General features: G+C 50.5%; 1 protein-coding gene and 1 long non-coding RNA gene across 5 annotated transcripts in view; one reads left to right on the forward strand and one right to left on the reverse strand.

Annotated features, from left to right (window-relative positions):
* The window catches only part of FLNC (filamin C), a 124,087-nt gene extending 114,230 nt beyond the window's left edge, over positions 1-9,857 (forward strand). For all 4 annotated transcript variants that reach the window (XM_083572451.1, XM_083572452.1, XM_083572453.1 and 1 more), the window contains 5 exons: positions 1,345-1,477; positions 4,240-4,416; positions 6,228-6,446; positions 7,373-7,597; positions 8,451-9,857. In XM_083572451.1, the coding sequence (XP_083428577.1) occupies positions 1,345-1,477; positions 4,240-4,416; positions 6,228-6,446; positions 7,373-7,597; positions 8,451-8,638 (942 nt within the window). In that variant the 3' untranslated portion in view covers positions 8,639-9,857. The remainder of the gene's footprint in view (positions 1-1,344; positions 1,478-4,239; positions 4,417-6,227; positions 6,447-7,372; positions 7,598-8,450) is intronic.
* A 949-nt stretch (positions 9,858-10,806) lies between these two features.
* Positions 10,807-11,891, reverse strand: LOC310743189. The gene is made up of 3 exons (XR_014538868.1): positions 11,597-11,891; positions 11,180-11,346; positions 10,807-10,951 (listed from the first exon to the last, which is right to left on the reverse strand). It is a non-coding gene; the product is annotated as an uncharacterized lncRNA (long non-coding RNA).
* Positions 11,892-12,670: the final 779 nt, after the last annotated feature.

Here is a 12,670-nt window from a genome sequence, read left to right on the forward strand (position 1 = left end):
ACAGGAGTAAACAGGATGGCAGGATTTACCATCTCCTTGCGAACTCTCTTCCTGGCCCTTAGGATCTATCGAAAGATTAAACTACATCAAAGTAACCTATTATCTTTATGTACTAAGGATGCCCCGTGAAGCAACTGGCCTGTGTATTTAGAATGCTTATACGTGCCTGTCAGGTGTAGAGAAAGCAGAGGTGGAGAAGCTTGTGGGATTTGATCAGAAATTATTGTCAATGAATCAAACCCCATCAACTCAATGCGTTCATCGCGGTCACAATGGCTTGCTCCATATTTCATAATTTCTCATAGTAATCCCACCTGACCTCCACACTCTGGATATCTGCACCCCTACAGAGGGCTTCTGATAGATTTGGGGAACAAAAAGGACAGGGCAGGAAGGGACAGATTGAGGGCACATAAAAGGAAGCGCTTCTTTAAGCAGCGCATAGTTAACCTACAAAACTTTCTCCCCCCAAAAGCAATGATGGCCTGGATAGCTTTAAAAGGAAATTGTCAGTCGTAGAATCGTAGAGTTAGAAGGGACCCCCAGAGTTATCTAGTCCACCCCCTGCAATGCAGGAATCTCAGCTAAAGCATCCAGGACAAATGGCCATCCAATGTCTGATTAAAAACCTCAGAGGAAGGAGAGGCCACAACCTCTTGAGGAAGACCGTTCCACTGTCAAACAGCTCTTGCTGTCAGAAAGTTCTTCCTGATGTTGAGTCAGAATCTCCTTTCTTGTAACTTGAAGCCATGGGTTCGAGTGCTGTCCTCCGGGGAGAATCGTTCTGGGGAATACAGTGGTACCTTGGTTCTCAAACTTAATCTGTTCCGGAAGTCCGATCCAAAACCAAAGCCTTCTGGCGGTTCCCTCCCTGTGAGAAGCCAAGTTACAGGGAGAAGCCAAGATACAGGCAGAGGGCCTTCTCGGTGGTGGCGCCTGCCCTGTGGAACGCCCTCCCACCAGATGTCAAAGAGATAAAGAACTATCTGACTTTTAGAAGACATCTGAAGGCAGCCCTGTTTAGGGAAGCTTTTAATATTTGACAAATTATTGTATTTTAATATTTTGCTGGAAGCCGCCCAGAGTGGGCAGGGTATAAATAATAATAATATTAATAATATTAATAATAATAATAATAATAATAATAATAATAATAATAATAATTTATTATTACCAGCCATAATGGCTCTGCTTCCACTATCAGTGCCAGTAATGTTCCAGATTCCACCGACTTCATCAGAATTCCAGGGTCGCCTGCCGCCTTCCGATCTCTAGGGCAGCCCCCCCACCCCCCGATCTCCTGCACGTGGGTCTCACCCAGCCCTCCTTTCCGTGTCCCCGCAGGAGACGGGCTTAAAGGTGAACCAGCCGGCTTCCTTCGCGGTGCAGCTGAATGGAGCTCGCGGCGTGATCGACGCCAAAGTCCACACGCCCGCCGGCGTGGTCGAGGAGTGCTACGTCTCAGAACTGGACAGTGGTGAGTTTGCCAGGTGGTGGCGGCGGAACCTGTCCTGCTTCCCCATGCCCAGTGCTTGCGTCTTCGAGTTTCATAGGGTTGTAAAGTCGGAAGGGACCCCCAGAGGCCATCTAGTCCAACCCCTGCAAATGCACTGAGCCCCGACACCAGATGGGACTTGCATATCAGAGCCGGGGTGACCCAGCCTTCGCCAGCCAGCTTGGCGCTCCCCAGAAGTTTTGGGCAGTCCCAGCCGGCACAGCCTTCCCTCAAAGTGTGCGCCTGGAGCGAGATTCGAATTCGAGACAGCTGGGTTCACAATGCCCCTTCCAAGTCACTGCGTTAGGCAAACACTGTCAGTGAGGTTTGAAAAGCAGGCATGAATGTCTCCTCTATATTGCCACATCTCTGGGAAGAATACGATCACAGAGTGGTACAAGGGACCCCCCAAAGGTCTTCTAGTCCAACCCCCCCTGCTAAATCACAGCTAAATAATCCCTGGGAGATGGCCATGCAACCTCCATTTAAACACCTGTGGGTTAAACCGCTGAGCCTAGGACTTGCCGATCAGAAGGTCGGCGGTTCGAATCCCCGCGACGGGGTGAGCTCCCGTTGCTCGGTTCCTGCTCCTGCCAACCTAACAGTTCGAAAGCATGTCAAAGTGCAAGTAGATAAATAGGTATCACTCCAGTGGGAAGGTAAACGGTGTTTCCATGCACTGCTCTGGTTCGCCAGAAGCGGCTTAGTCATGCTGGCCACATGACCCGGAAGCTGTACGCCGGCTCCCTCGGCCAGTAAAGCGAGATGAGCGCCACAACCCCAGAGTCGGCCACAACTGGACCTAATGGTCAGGGGTCCCTTTACCTTTAAGGAGGGAGAGTCCACCATCTTCCACAGTCCAAGCATCAGGAAAATATTCCTGACACTTAGTTGGGACTCCCCTTCCTTGTCATTCGAAGACGTGGGTTCAGGTCCTCCCCTCCAGAGCAGCAAAAAAACAAGCTTGCTCCATCTTCCACGGGACAGCCACTCAGATATTTGAGGGGTACAAAATATCCAGAAAAGGCCCCACTTAGGACCAGGAGACTGCAGCGGAAGTGCAATTTCAGGTGTGTGTCCCCATAGCACTGGCAACAGATTCTGGGGCTCAATTCAAGCCCCTGAGAATCCCAGAGGGTTTTTTAAATAGATCCTAGGTCTGCTTTCATTAGCCCTGGCGCCCCACACCTGCATGGGACTACAAATCCCATCATGCATCGCCCAGAACGGTGGTTTGAAAGGCAGGTCTCGATGTTTGGAAGAGCGATCTGACATTTACAGCATATTATTCCTTGAAGGAGGGATGCAGGTGGCGCTATGAGTTAAACCACAGAGCCTAGGGCTTGCCGATCAGAAGGTCGGTGGTTCGAATCCCCACGACGGGGTGAGCTCCCATTGCTCGGTCCCTGCTCCTGCCAACCTAGCAGTTCGAAAGCACGTCAAAGTGCAAGTAGATAAATAGGTACCACTCCGGCGGGGAAATAAACAGCGTTTCTGTGCGCTGCTCTGGTTCGCCAGAAGCGGCTTAGTCCTGCTGGCCACATGACCCGGAAGCTGTATGCCGGCTCCCTCGGCCAATAAAGCGAGATAAGCGCCGCAACCTCAGAGTCGGCCACGACTGGACCTAATGGTCAGGGGTCCCTTTACCTTTATTCCTCGGAGAACTACCCGAAAATGATTTACAGATGGTATTTAACTCCGAGTAGACTTGCTAAGATGTGAATCAGATAAGTGCTGGAGATGCAATGAGACTAAGGGTACATTCTGTCATATGTGGTGGAGCTGTAAAAGGATAAAAGAGTATTGGGAAATAATTCATAATGAATTGAAAAAATTGTTTAAAAGCACTTTCCCCAAGAAAACCAGCGTCCTTTTTGTTGGGGATAATTCAGACGGAAACTCCCAGGTGTCAAAAAGGTTATTTATGTATGCCACTACTGCGGCCCGTGTTTCGTTAGCCCCAAATTGGAAATTGAGCGAGGTCTCAACCAAAAAATAATGGCAGCTTAACGATGGAATACGCGCAGCTTGCAGATTTAACATACAGAATAAGAGAATGAGAAGAACATATGTTTAGAGAAGACTGGAAAATGTTTATTGATTATATGGGGGGGGGGAACTGTGTGCACTTGAAAACACGGGCAGCATTGAGATAAATTCAACGGTGTAAATAAGTTTTGATGGAAGTAATAATGGAATACTGAATGGTTGAGTTTATATAAAATATGCAGGAATTTATGTAATGCAAAGGGACGCGGGTGGCGCTGTGGGTTAAACCACAGAGCCTAGGACTTGCTGATCAGAAGGTCGGCGGTTCGAATCCCCGTGACGGGGTGAGCTCCCGTTCCTCGGTCCCTGCTCCTGCCTACCTAGCAGTTTGAAAGCATGTCAAAAGTGAAAGTAGATAAATAGGTACCGCTCTGGCGGGAAGGTAAACGGCGTTTCCGTGTGCTGCTCTGGTTCACCAGAAGCAGCTTAGTCATGCTGGCCACATGACCCGGAAAAACTGTGTGCGGACAAACGCCGGCTCCCTTGGCCTATAGAGCGAGATGCGCGCCGCAACCCCAGAGTTGGTCACGACTGGACCTAATGGTCAGGGGTCCCTTTACCCTTTACCCCATACCTTTACTATGTTATGCAAAATGAACCGTGGAAGGAGAAGAAGGGAAGTCATTGATACTTCAAGGTTGTTTCAATGAATACAGTGGTACCTCGGGTTAAGTACTTAATTCGTCCCTCCACAGACAAGTACGCCATTCGCTTCATCCCCCACGAGAACGGCGTCCACTCCATCGACGTCCGGTTCAACGGGAGACACATCCCCGGCAGCCCCTTCAAGATCCGCGTTGGAGAACAGAGTCAGGCTGGTGACCCAGGACTCGTCACAGCCTATGGGCCAGGCCTGGAGGGTGGAACCACAGGTAAGCATCCCGTCCTCCCATCAGCTGCCATTGGCTCCCAGTACGTTTCCGAGCACAATTCCAAGTGTTGGTGCTGACCTTGAAAGCCCTAAACGGCCTCGGTCCTGTATACCTGAAGGAGCGTCTCCACCCCCATCGTTCTACCCGAGGTCCAGCGCCGAGGGCCTTCTGGCGGTTCCCTCATTGCGAGAAGTGAGGTTACAGGGAACCAGACAGAGGGCCTTCTCGGTAGTGGCGCCCGCCCTGTGGAACGCCCTTCCTTCAAATGTGAAGGAAATAAGCAGCTATCCGACTTTCAGAAGACATTTGAAAGCATCCCTGTTTAGGGAAGTTTTTAATGACTGATGTTTTAATGTACAGCCATACCTCGGGTTACAGACGCTTCAGGTTGCGTTTTTTCGGGTTGCCGACCACTGAAACCCGGAAATACCAGAACGGGTTACTTCCGGGTTTCGGCGGTCGCGCATGCGCAGAAGCCCTAAATCGCGCTATGCGGAGAGGCGCCGAATTGCAACCCGTGTGTGCGCAGACGCGCCACTGTGGGTACAGACGGTCATCCCTCACAGATCATGTTCGCAACCCGAGCGTCCACTGTATTTTTAATCTTTTGTTGGAAACTGTCCAGAATGGTTGGGAAACCAAGCCAGATGGGTGTGGTATAAATAAATAAATAAATAATTTAGGCTGTAACAGCTGCAATTCCTTGCAACTCACCCTCACATTGGCCAACTTTCATATCTGTCAGACCGCTCTTGACCTTCATTGCCAAGTCTGGAGCAGCGCCTATAGTATCACCTGCCAGCTCCCTTATTCCACCCGATTAACTTTTATTATTATTTTATTATTATTAGAAGCACACACACCCTGCCCCTCCTTCTTCAGCCACAAACAAGTGGCTTGCACCAGATCGGTCGAAACAATCAGAGAAAAAAGTCAGCCCCCGCCTGCAGTGGGCTTCCAAGAGACAGCACAAAAGGAAGAAGGGAGGAGGAGGGAAGAGGAAGAGGAGCAAGCTCAGGCCCCAGTTGTTACAAATTACTTAGCCGTTCTTAATGGTTACTTATTTCATGAAACTTATATATATATATATATATATATATATATATATATATATATATATATAAACAAACCCCAACGACTGACGAAGCAGTTTAGGAAACATGATAGAACAATGAAAATTAAGTTGATGGACTACGCTGAAATGGCAAAAGTGACTGGAAGAATCAGAAATCAGGAGGACCAAAACTTTAATAAGGAACGGGGGGAATTTACAATTTATCTTAATTGCAAACGGTTAAAACTGTTAGTGGGACTGCAGTAACACTTGTAATGTAACAAGGAGCTATGGAGATATAAAAATCTGGATTATTATAAAAGAGGCAGAAGGAAAGGACTAGCAATAAGACCCACAAAGGGGAGGAGGTTCTTGGGAATGTTATTTTTATCTATAGTATGTTGTGGTATGAATGTACATTTTAATATGGAAAATCCAATAAATAAATAAATCTGAAGGCAGCCCTGTTTAGGGAAGCTTTTAAAATTTGATGAATTATTGTATTTTGATATTTTGCTGGAAGCTGCCCAGAGTGGCTGGGGTATAAATAATAATAATAATAATAATAATAATAATAATAATAATAATAATAATTATTATTATTATTATTATTATTATTATTATTATTAAATTTTGGGGGGAAAGAACAATGAAATTATCAGCTGAGGAGGCGCTCCGCGGGGCTGGCCTTTCTCAATTTCTCCCCAGTCCTCTCGCAGCTCAGAGTTGCTTGACCCCCCATCTCCTCCTTTGGCAGGTGTCTCTTCCGAGTTCTTTGTGAAGACGCGGAACACGGGGTCGGGGGCCCTCTCGGTCACCATCGACGGCCCCTCCAAAGTGCAGATGGACTGCCAGGAGTACCCCGAGGGCCACAAGGTCACCTACATGCCCATGGCGCCCGGAAACTACCTCATCTCCATCAAGTACGGTGGACCCCAGCACATTGTGGGCAGCCCCTTCAAGGCCAAGGTCACAGGTAGGTATCTTGCGAGGTGGGCCGTCTTACGTATATCCGGCGCCGCGGTGCAAAGATCCCTCTGGCGCCCCCGCCCCCCTGCTAGAGGCAGATCCAAACAGCATTCCAAGGAAGAACAGCATTTCCATCCTTTACACCAGGAGCAAACTCACAACCGGTCCATAGACGTGTCATAACTAGCAGCTTTCCCCTCTAGAGTAGACCCTGAAGAAGAAGAAGCGTCCTGTGTAACTCAGAAGCTTGCTGTCCAGGGTTGTAAAGACTGCGGAGAGAATAACTGCGTGCCCTCTTCCCACCCTGGATCAAATCTATGCTCCCAGGTGCCATAAGAAAGCAGCAGAGATAGTGCAGGATAGTGCGCACCCCGGAAATGATCTCTTTCAGCTTCTGCCTTCTGGAAGAAGGTCCAGGGTTATAAAGACTAGGACTAGCCGCCTGAGAAACAGTATCTATCCAAATGCGATTTTGGTTTTAAATGCAGTGTAAGGTAGTCTCTATGGGAGTATATTGTATTTAATTATGGGGTATCAGAGTTTTTAGGGGGCTAACCAGGTTGGGATAGCAGGCTTGTTAGTTTTTGAATGTCTGATGTAGATTTTTTCAGTTTCGTTGTTCTGTATGGGACAATGACAATAAAGATTATCATATCTATCAGTTTCATAAAGCAACAGGCTACCATAATTTCCCTATTAGAAGCACACTCAAGGATTTACAGGGGTACACCTTCTCACGTTTATTGCGGGCCTTGTGGGCCACCATCACAGAAGCAGAGCCTAGGAGCCACCCATAGCCCGCGAGTTTGCCTAATCCGCTCTCGGAGCCCGGTGGCTGTCACCTCCTTCCAGTGGCAGGGAGTTCCAGAGGTCAGCTACGTGAAAGAAGCCAGCGGGGTCTCTTCATTCCTGCCTCTCCATTCCTTTCCCCAGGACCCCGCCTGTCAGGCGGGCACAGCCTCCACGAAACCTCGACGGTGCTGGTGGAGACGGTGACTAGGGCCTCCTCATCATCTTCATCATCCTCGGTGGGCGGCAGCTACAGCGCCCTGCCCAAGTTCTCCTCCGACGCCAGCAAGGTGGTCGCCCGGGGGCCTGGGCTGACCAAAGCCTTTGTCGGACAGAAGAACACTTTCACCGTCGACTGCAGCAAGGCCGGTAAGCATCGTGGAATCTCTGGAATGTTGTGGTTGGAACCGTGTTTTGTGAGCTACCGTATTTTTCGCTCTATAGGACGCACCGGACCATAGGAGGGGGAGAACAGGAAAAAAATTTTTTTCTTGTTCTCCCCCTCTAAATCAAGGTGCGTTCAAGGTGCGTTCACCCGAAGCCTCCGGAGCGCAGCAGGAGTTACCGCTACGCTCTGGAGGCTTTCGGCGGCTACCCTGGAAGCCTGGAGAGCGAGAGGGGTCGGTGCGCACTGACCCCTCTCGCTCTCCAGGCTTCAGTCAAGGCAACCCAAAGCCTCTGGAACGTGGCGGGAGTTCCCACTGGGCTCCGGGGGCTTCAGGTTCCTTTCGCCCTGCTCTTTGGGGCTGGTGGGGGGAAGCGCTGCTTTCCCCCACCGCCAGCCCCAAAGAGCAGGTCAGGGAACAGCGCAAAGGCTGCGCGCAGCCTTGCCGCTGCCCCCCGAGCTTGTGGGGCTGGCGGTGGGGGGAAGTGCTGCTTTCCCCCACTGCCAGCCTCAAGGATCCCTGAAGACTTCAGAGCGCAGCGCGAGGTCCCGCTGCGCTCCAAAGGCTTGAGGCTTCGGGGATAGCCTTTGTAGCCTCCGCAGGTCAGCGGGGTGAAGGCACCCCGCTGCCCTGCGGAGGCTTTGCGCAGCTAACCCCAAGCTAGAACAGCGTTCTGGCTTTGGGCTTAGCCGCGCAGCCTGCATTCACTCTATAGGAACACATTTCCCCTTTATTTTTGGAGGGGGAAAAGTGCGTCCTATAGAGCGAAAAATACGGTAGTTTTTAAAGCAATCCCAATTATTCTTACTCTTATTCTTCTTATTATTATTCTGCAGGCACCAACATGCTGATGGTGGGGGTCCACGGCCCCAAGACCCCCTGCGACGAGGTCTACGTCAAGCACATGGGCAACCGTGTCTACAACGTCACGTACACCGTCAAGGAGAAGGGCGACTACATCCTCATCGTCAAGTGGGGCGACGAGAGCGTTCCCGGAAGCCCCTACCAAGTCAACGTCCCTTAGGAGGAGGAGGGGGCTGGCACCTATCCCCCCTCGTCCGGGCCCTGCCCTGCGCCCCCCCACGCCAAAGACTGCCACCCTCCCAAACCCCTCCCCACATTGCCCCAGGGCGGGGCCGGCGCCACGAGGAGCCTCGGGACAATTCATTTTGCCTTTTTTTTTTTTTTGCCTTTTTAACTATTTCTCCCGGCTGTGAAGGTGTTTGTGGGGGGGGGGCGGGGGGGAAGGGCAAGGGGTGTGCACCGTTGTAGCTGGGAAAGGGTGGGGTTCACAATGGGGAAGGGGTAAAGGGGGGGAGGAAACCGGAAGTCGCAGAGGAGGAAGTGTCGGAAGTTGGCGTTCACCGGGTAGGGGGCGTGTGACGGGGCGCCCCCCGACAGTGGGGCGAGGTTCTGCCTGAAAAAGTGGGTTGCAAGAGGGGTGAGGAAGGCAGAGCTTGGCAGGTTATGGGCCCAGATTTTTCACACCGCAGGCACCGGGGCATCCGTCTCCCGGCGCCGCTGAACGAGTTTCGCTTTTTCGGAGATGTGGAGAGGCAGCCCAGTGAAGGAAGCAGGGGGAGCAGAACGCAGGGTTGTTTAGAGGACTTCTGCTGGGACCAGCTGGACCGGGGTCATCCGTGACCCCCCCAAACTATAGGAGCAGCTGCCCTGTCAAATGGCGATGGCTTGTGGGGCAGGTGAGGGTTGAAAGGAAGGATACCGTTTTAAGCGAGAGCGAAGGCTGGGTGGGGTAGAGTCTCCCAGGAAGGTCCGCCATGCGACCCCCCTGCTCGTTGGACAGGGGATTATGCAGCAGACCTTCTCAGCTGACCGAGGCCAAAGTTTTGGGGGTTTCCCCCCCACCCCAGAGTAGACCCGTTGAGGGTTTTCCATGCCTTCTCCTCCCACCCCATCCGCAAACTGGTTTGCTGTCGCTGGGAATGGGGGCAGCCCAAGCCGGACAGAGAGAAAGAGAGAGGAAAGCCTTTTTATATAGAAGACGATGAAGAAAGGGGGCGGGAAAGAAAAACAATGATAATAAAGCAATATTGGGGAAACGGGATAAGAATCCTGGCCCACACGGGCGGGACTGTTTGTAACTGACAGCCCCTCGAGGGAGGGGCTTTTTTATAGCAATGTGTTTGTGGTTGCATGTTTCCTACGGTGGGCAGTGGGAGATCCAGAGCATCAGAGCTCAGCCTGGCCCCCTCCCAGGCAATAAAGATGACTTGCTTTTAAAATGCAGCGGTGTGGCCTGTTTTTGTGTGTGCATTTGCTGGGTAAAATCCTGCAGAGCATATCCAGATTCCTTTTTCTTTTGGTGGACGCCTCTAAGGGCTTGCAGGGGCTTACTGGTGCAGCCTAATCTCCCGTTACCAAAGAACACAGTCCCGGTTCAGACATAACCCTAAACCCTGGTTGTTTAACAGACACCAACAACAGACCCCTACAAGAGCAAAATCTGGAACGACGATGAACAACATTTTCAGATGCGAACAACCACGAGAGGGAAGGAGACAATCAGCAAGAGAGTTTTAGGAAAAACAAGAAGTCGTTCTTATTGCACTGGGATCAGCATAAAACAAATTAAGCTGCAATTAGGGACATGTGAAGTGTGATGTAATTAATCACAAAACTTAATATCTTTATAATCGTGAATTATAAAGGTAAAGGACCCCTGACCGTTAAGACCAGTCGCAGACGATTCTGGGGTTGTGGCGCTCATCTCTCTTTACTGGCTGAGGGAGCCGGCGTTTGTCCGCAGATAGCTTCCGGGTCATGTGGCCAGCATGACTAAGCCGCTTCTGGCGAACCAGAGCACTGCACGGAAATGCCGTTTACCTTCCTGCCGGAGCCGTACCTATTTATCTACTTGCAGCCTCCTGGTAGGTGGGCAGGAGTTGGGACCAAGCCACAGGAGCTCACCCCATCGCGGGGATTCGAACCACCGACCTTCTGATCGGCAAGCCCTAGGCTCAGTGGTTTAGACCACAGCGCCACCCACGTCCTTTTTAATCATGAATTATGGGTGTGTGTAAATTAAAAAGAAAAAACAGGTTGGAAAAGGGAGGGTGCTGAGTTTACCCATAATGCCAAGCCATAGTTAAACCATGGTTTGTAAGCTAACAATAAACCATTGCTTCGTATTGTGTTTTGTTGCCGGTAAGTAAAGCATAGAATTGTAGCGTTAGAAGGAGACTACTTGGTCCAACTCACTCCAACGCAGGAATCACAACTAAAGAGGCACGGCACATAGAAACATGCGCAGCTTAAGAATTACATGCCATGCCATGGAATGTGCAGTGTAGCATTAAACGTCAGAAAAACGAATCCACTGGTACCTCAGGTTAAGTACTTAATTCGTTCCGGAGGTCCGTTCTTAACCTGAAACTGTTCTTAACCTGAAGCACCACTTTAGCTAATGGGGCCTCCCGCTGCTGCTGCGCCGCCAGAGCACGATTTCTGTTCTTATACTGAAGCAAAGTTCTTAACCTGAAGCACTGTTTCTGGGTTAGCGGAGTCTGTAACCTGAAGCTTCTGTAACCCGAGGTACCACTGTAACTGGATATGACAAAGATGAGACCCAAGCCAATGGATTCAAATGACAACAAGGTGATTCCAAGTCAACATTGGAAAGAACTTTCTGATGGTAAGAGCCATTCGACAGCAGCGGATGGGAGATGCTGCAAATGGAGAAGACTCAGGGCCGGATTTAGATTTGATGAGGCCCTAAGCTACTGAATCCTGCCAACCTAGCAGTTTGAAAGCCCGTCAAAATGCAAGTAGATCAATAGGTACCGCTCTTGCGGGAAGGTAAACGGTGTTTCCATGTGCTGCTCTGGTTCACCAGAAGCGGCTTAGTCATGCTGGCCACATGACCCGGAAGCTGTACGCCAGCTCCCTTGGCCAATAAAGCGAGATGAGCACCGCAACCCCAGAGTCGGTCACAACTGGACCTAATGGTCAGTGGCCCCTTTACCTAAGCTACTGAATAGGTGACTGGGGTGGTGCTGTGGGTTAAACCACAGAGCCTAGGGCTTGTCGATCAGAAGGTTGGCGGTTCGAATCCCTACGACGGGGTGAGCTCCCGTTGCTCGGTCCCTGCTCCTGCCAACCTAGCAGTTCAAAAGCACGTCAAAGTGCAAGTAGATAAATAGGTACCGCTCTGGCGGGAAGGTAAACAGCGTTTCCGTGCGCTGCTCTGGTTCGCCAGAAGCGGCTTAGTCATGCTGGCCACGTGACCCGGAAAAACTGTCCGCGGACAAACGCCGGCTCCCTCGACCAGTAAAGCGAGATGAGCTCGCAACCTCAGAGTCGTCTGCAACTGGACTTAATGGTCAGGGGTCCCTTTACCTTTCAACTCCTGAAGGTAATGGGGCCCTTTCTATGTCCAGCGGTCCTTTGTCAACAACAAATGGTTGCTGTTTTTTGTGTGGAATATATGCTATATGGTAATTGGACCTAATAGGTATCAAAGCCATCTGCACATGTTGCCATGCAACAAATCCATGCAGAATGTAGGAACCCTATATATAGAAAGAAGCAAAGCAGTGATTTTTTAGGGAGCAGGCTAGCAGGCGGGGCCCATGACTTACATCAGAGGAGCCTACACAACACAGAACACTGTTGCTATATGTAGGTTTTATTTTGTTTTTTATCTTCTATTTTGGAAATGTACATCCGATTTTAGCCCCCTTTAATTTGGGGGGGGGCCAAGAGAGGGGGCCCTAATCTATAGCTTGTTTAGGTTATACGTAAATCCAGTACTGAGAAGCCTGCTGGTCAGAGTTCGCACATAAAGGTCGAGCCATCATCTAATGAACTGCAGTTTAATAAAACAGTTCTGTGCTCTGTGCCATAGAATCATTGACATGTGGTGCAGGAAGGGGGCTCCAGGGTCATCTAGCCCAACCCCCTGAAATTCAGGAGTCCCAGGTCTTCCTCAGGATCCAGCTGCCCCCTCCAAGACCTCTCCATGGGGGGCGCGCTAAGCATGGCTATCTCCTCCTCGAAAGGGGCTACTATCCATGTGGCACGCAAGAGTCTGACCGCC

This window comes from Podarcis filfolensis (genome assembly GCF_964270895.1).
Source record: "Podarcis filfolensis genome assembly, chromosome: 10".
Classification (NCBI taxonomy): domain Eukaryota; kingdom Metazoa; phylum Chordata; class Lepidosauria; order Squamata; family Lacertidae; genus Podarcis; species Podarcis filfolensis.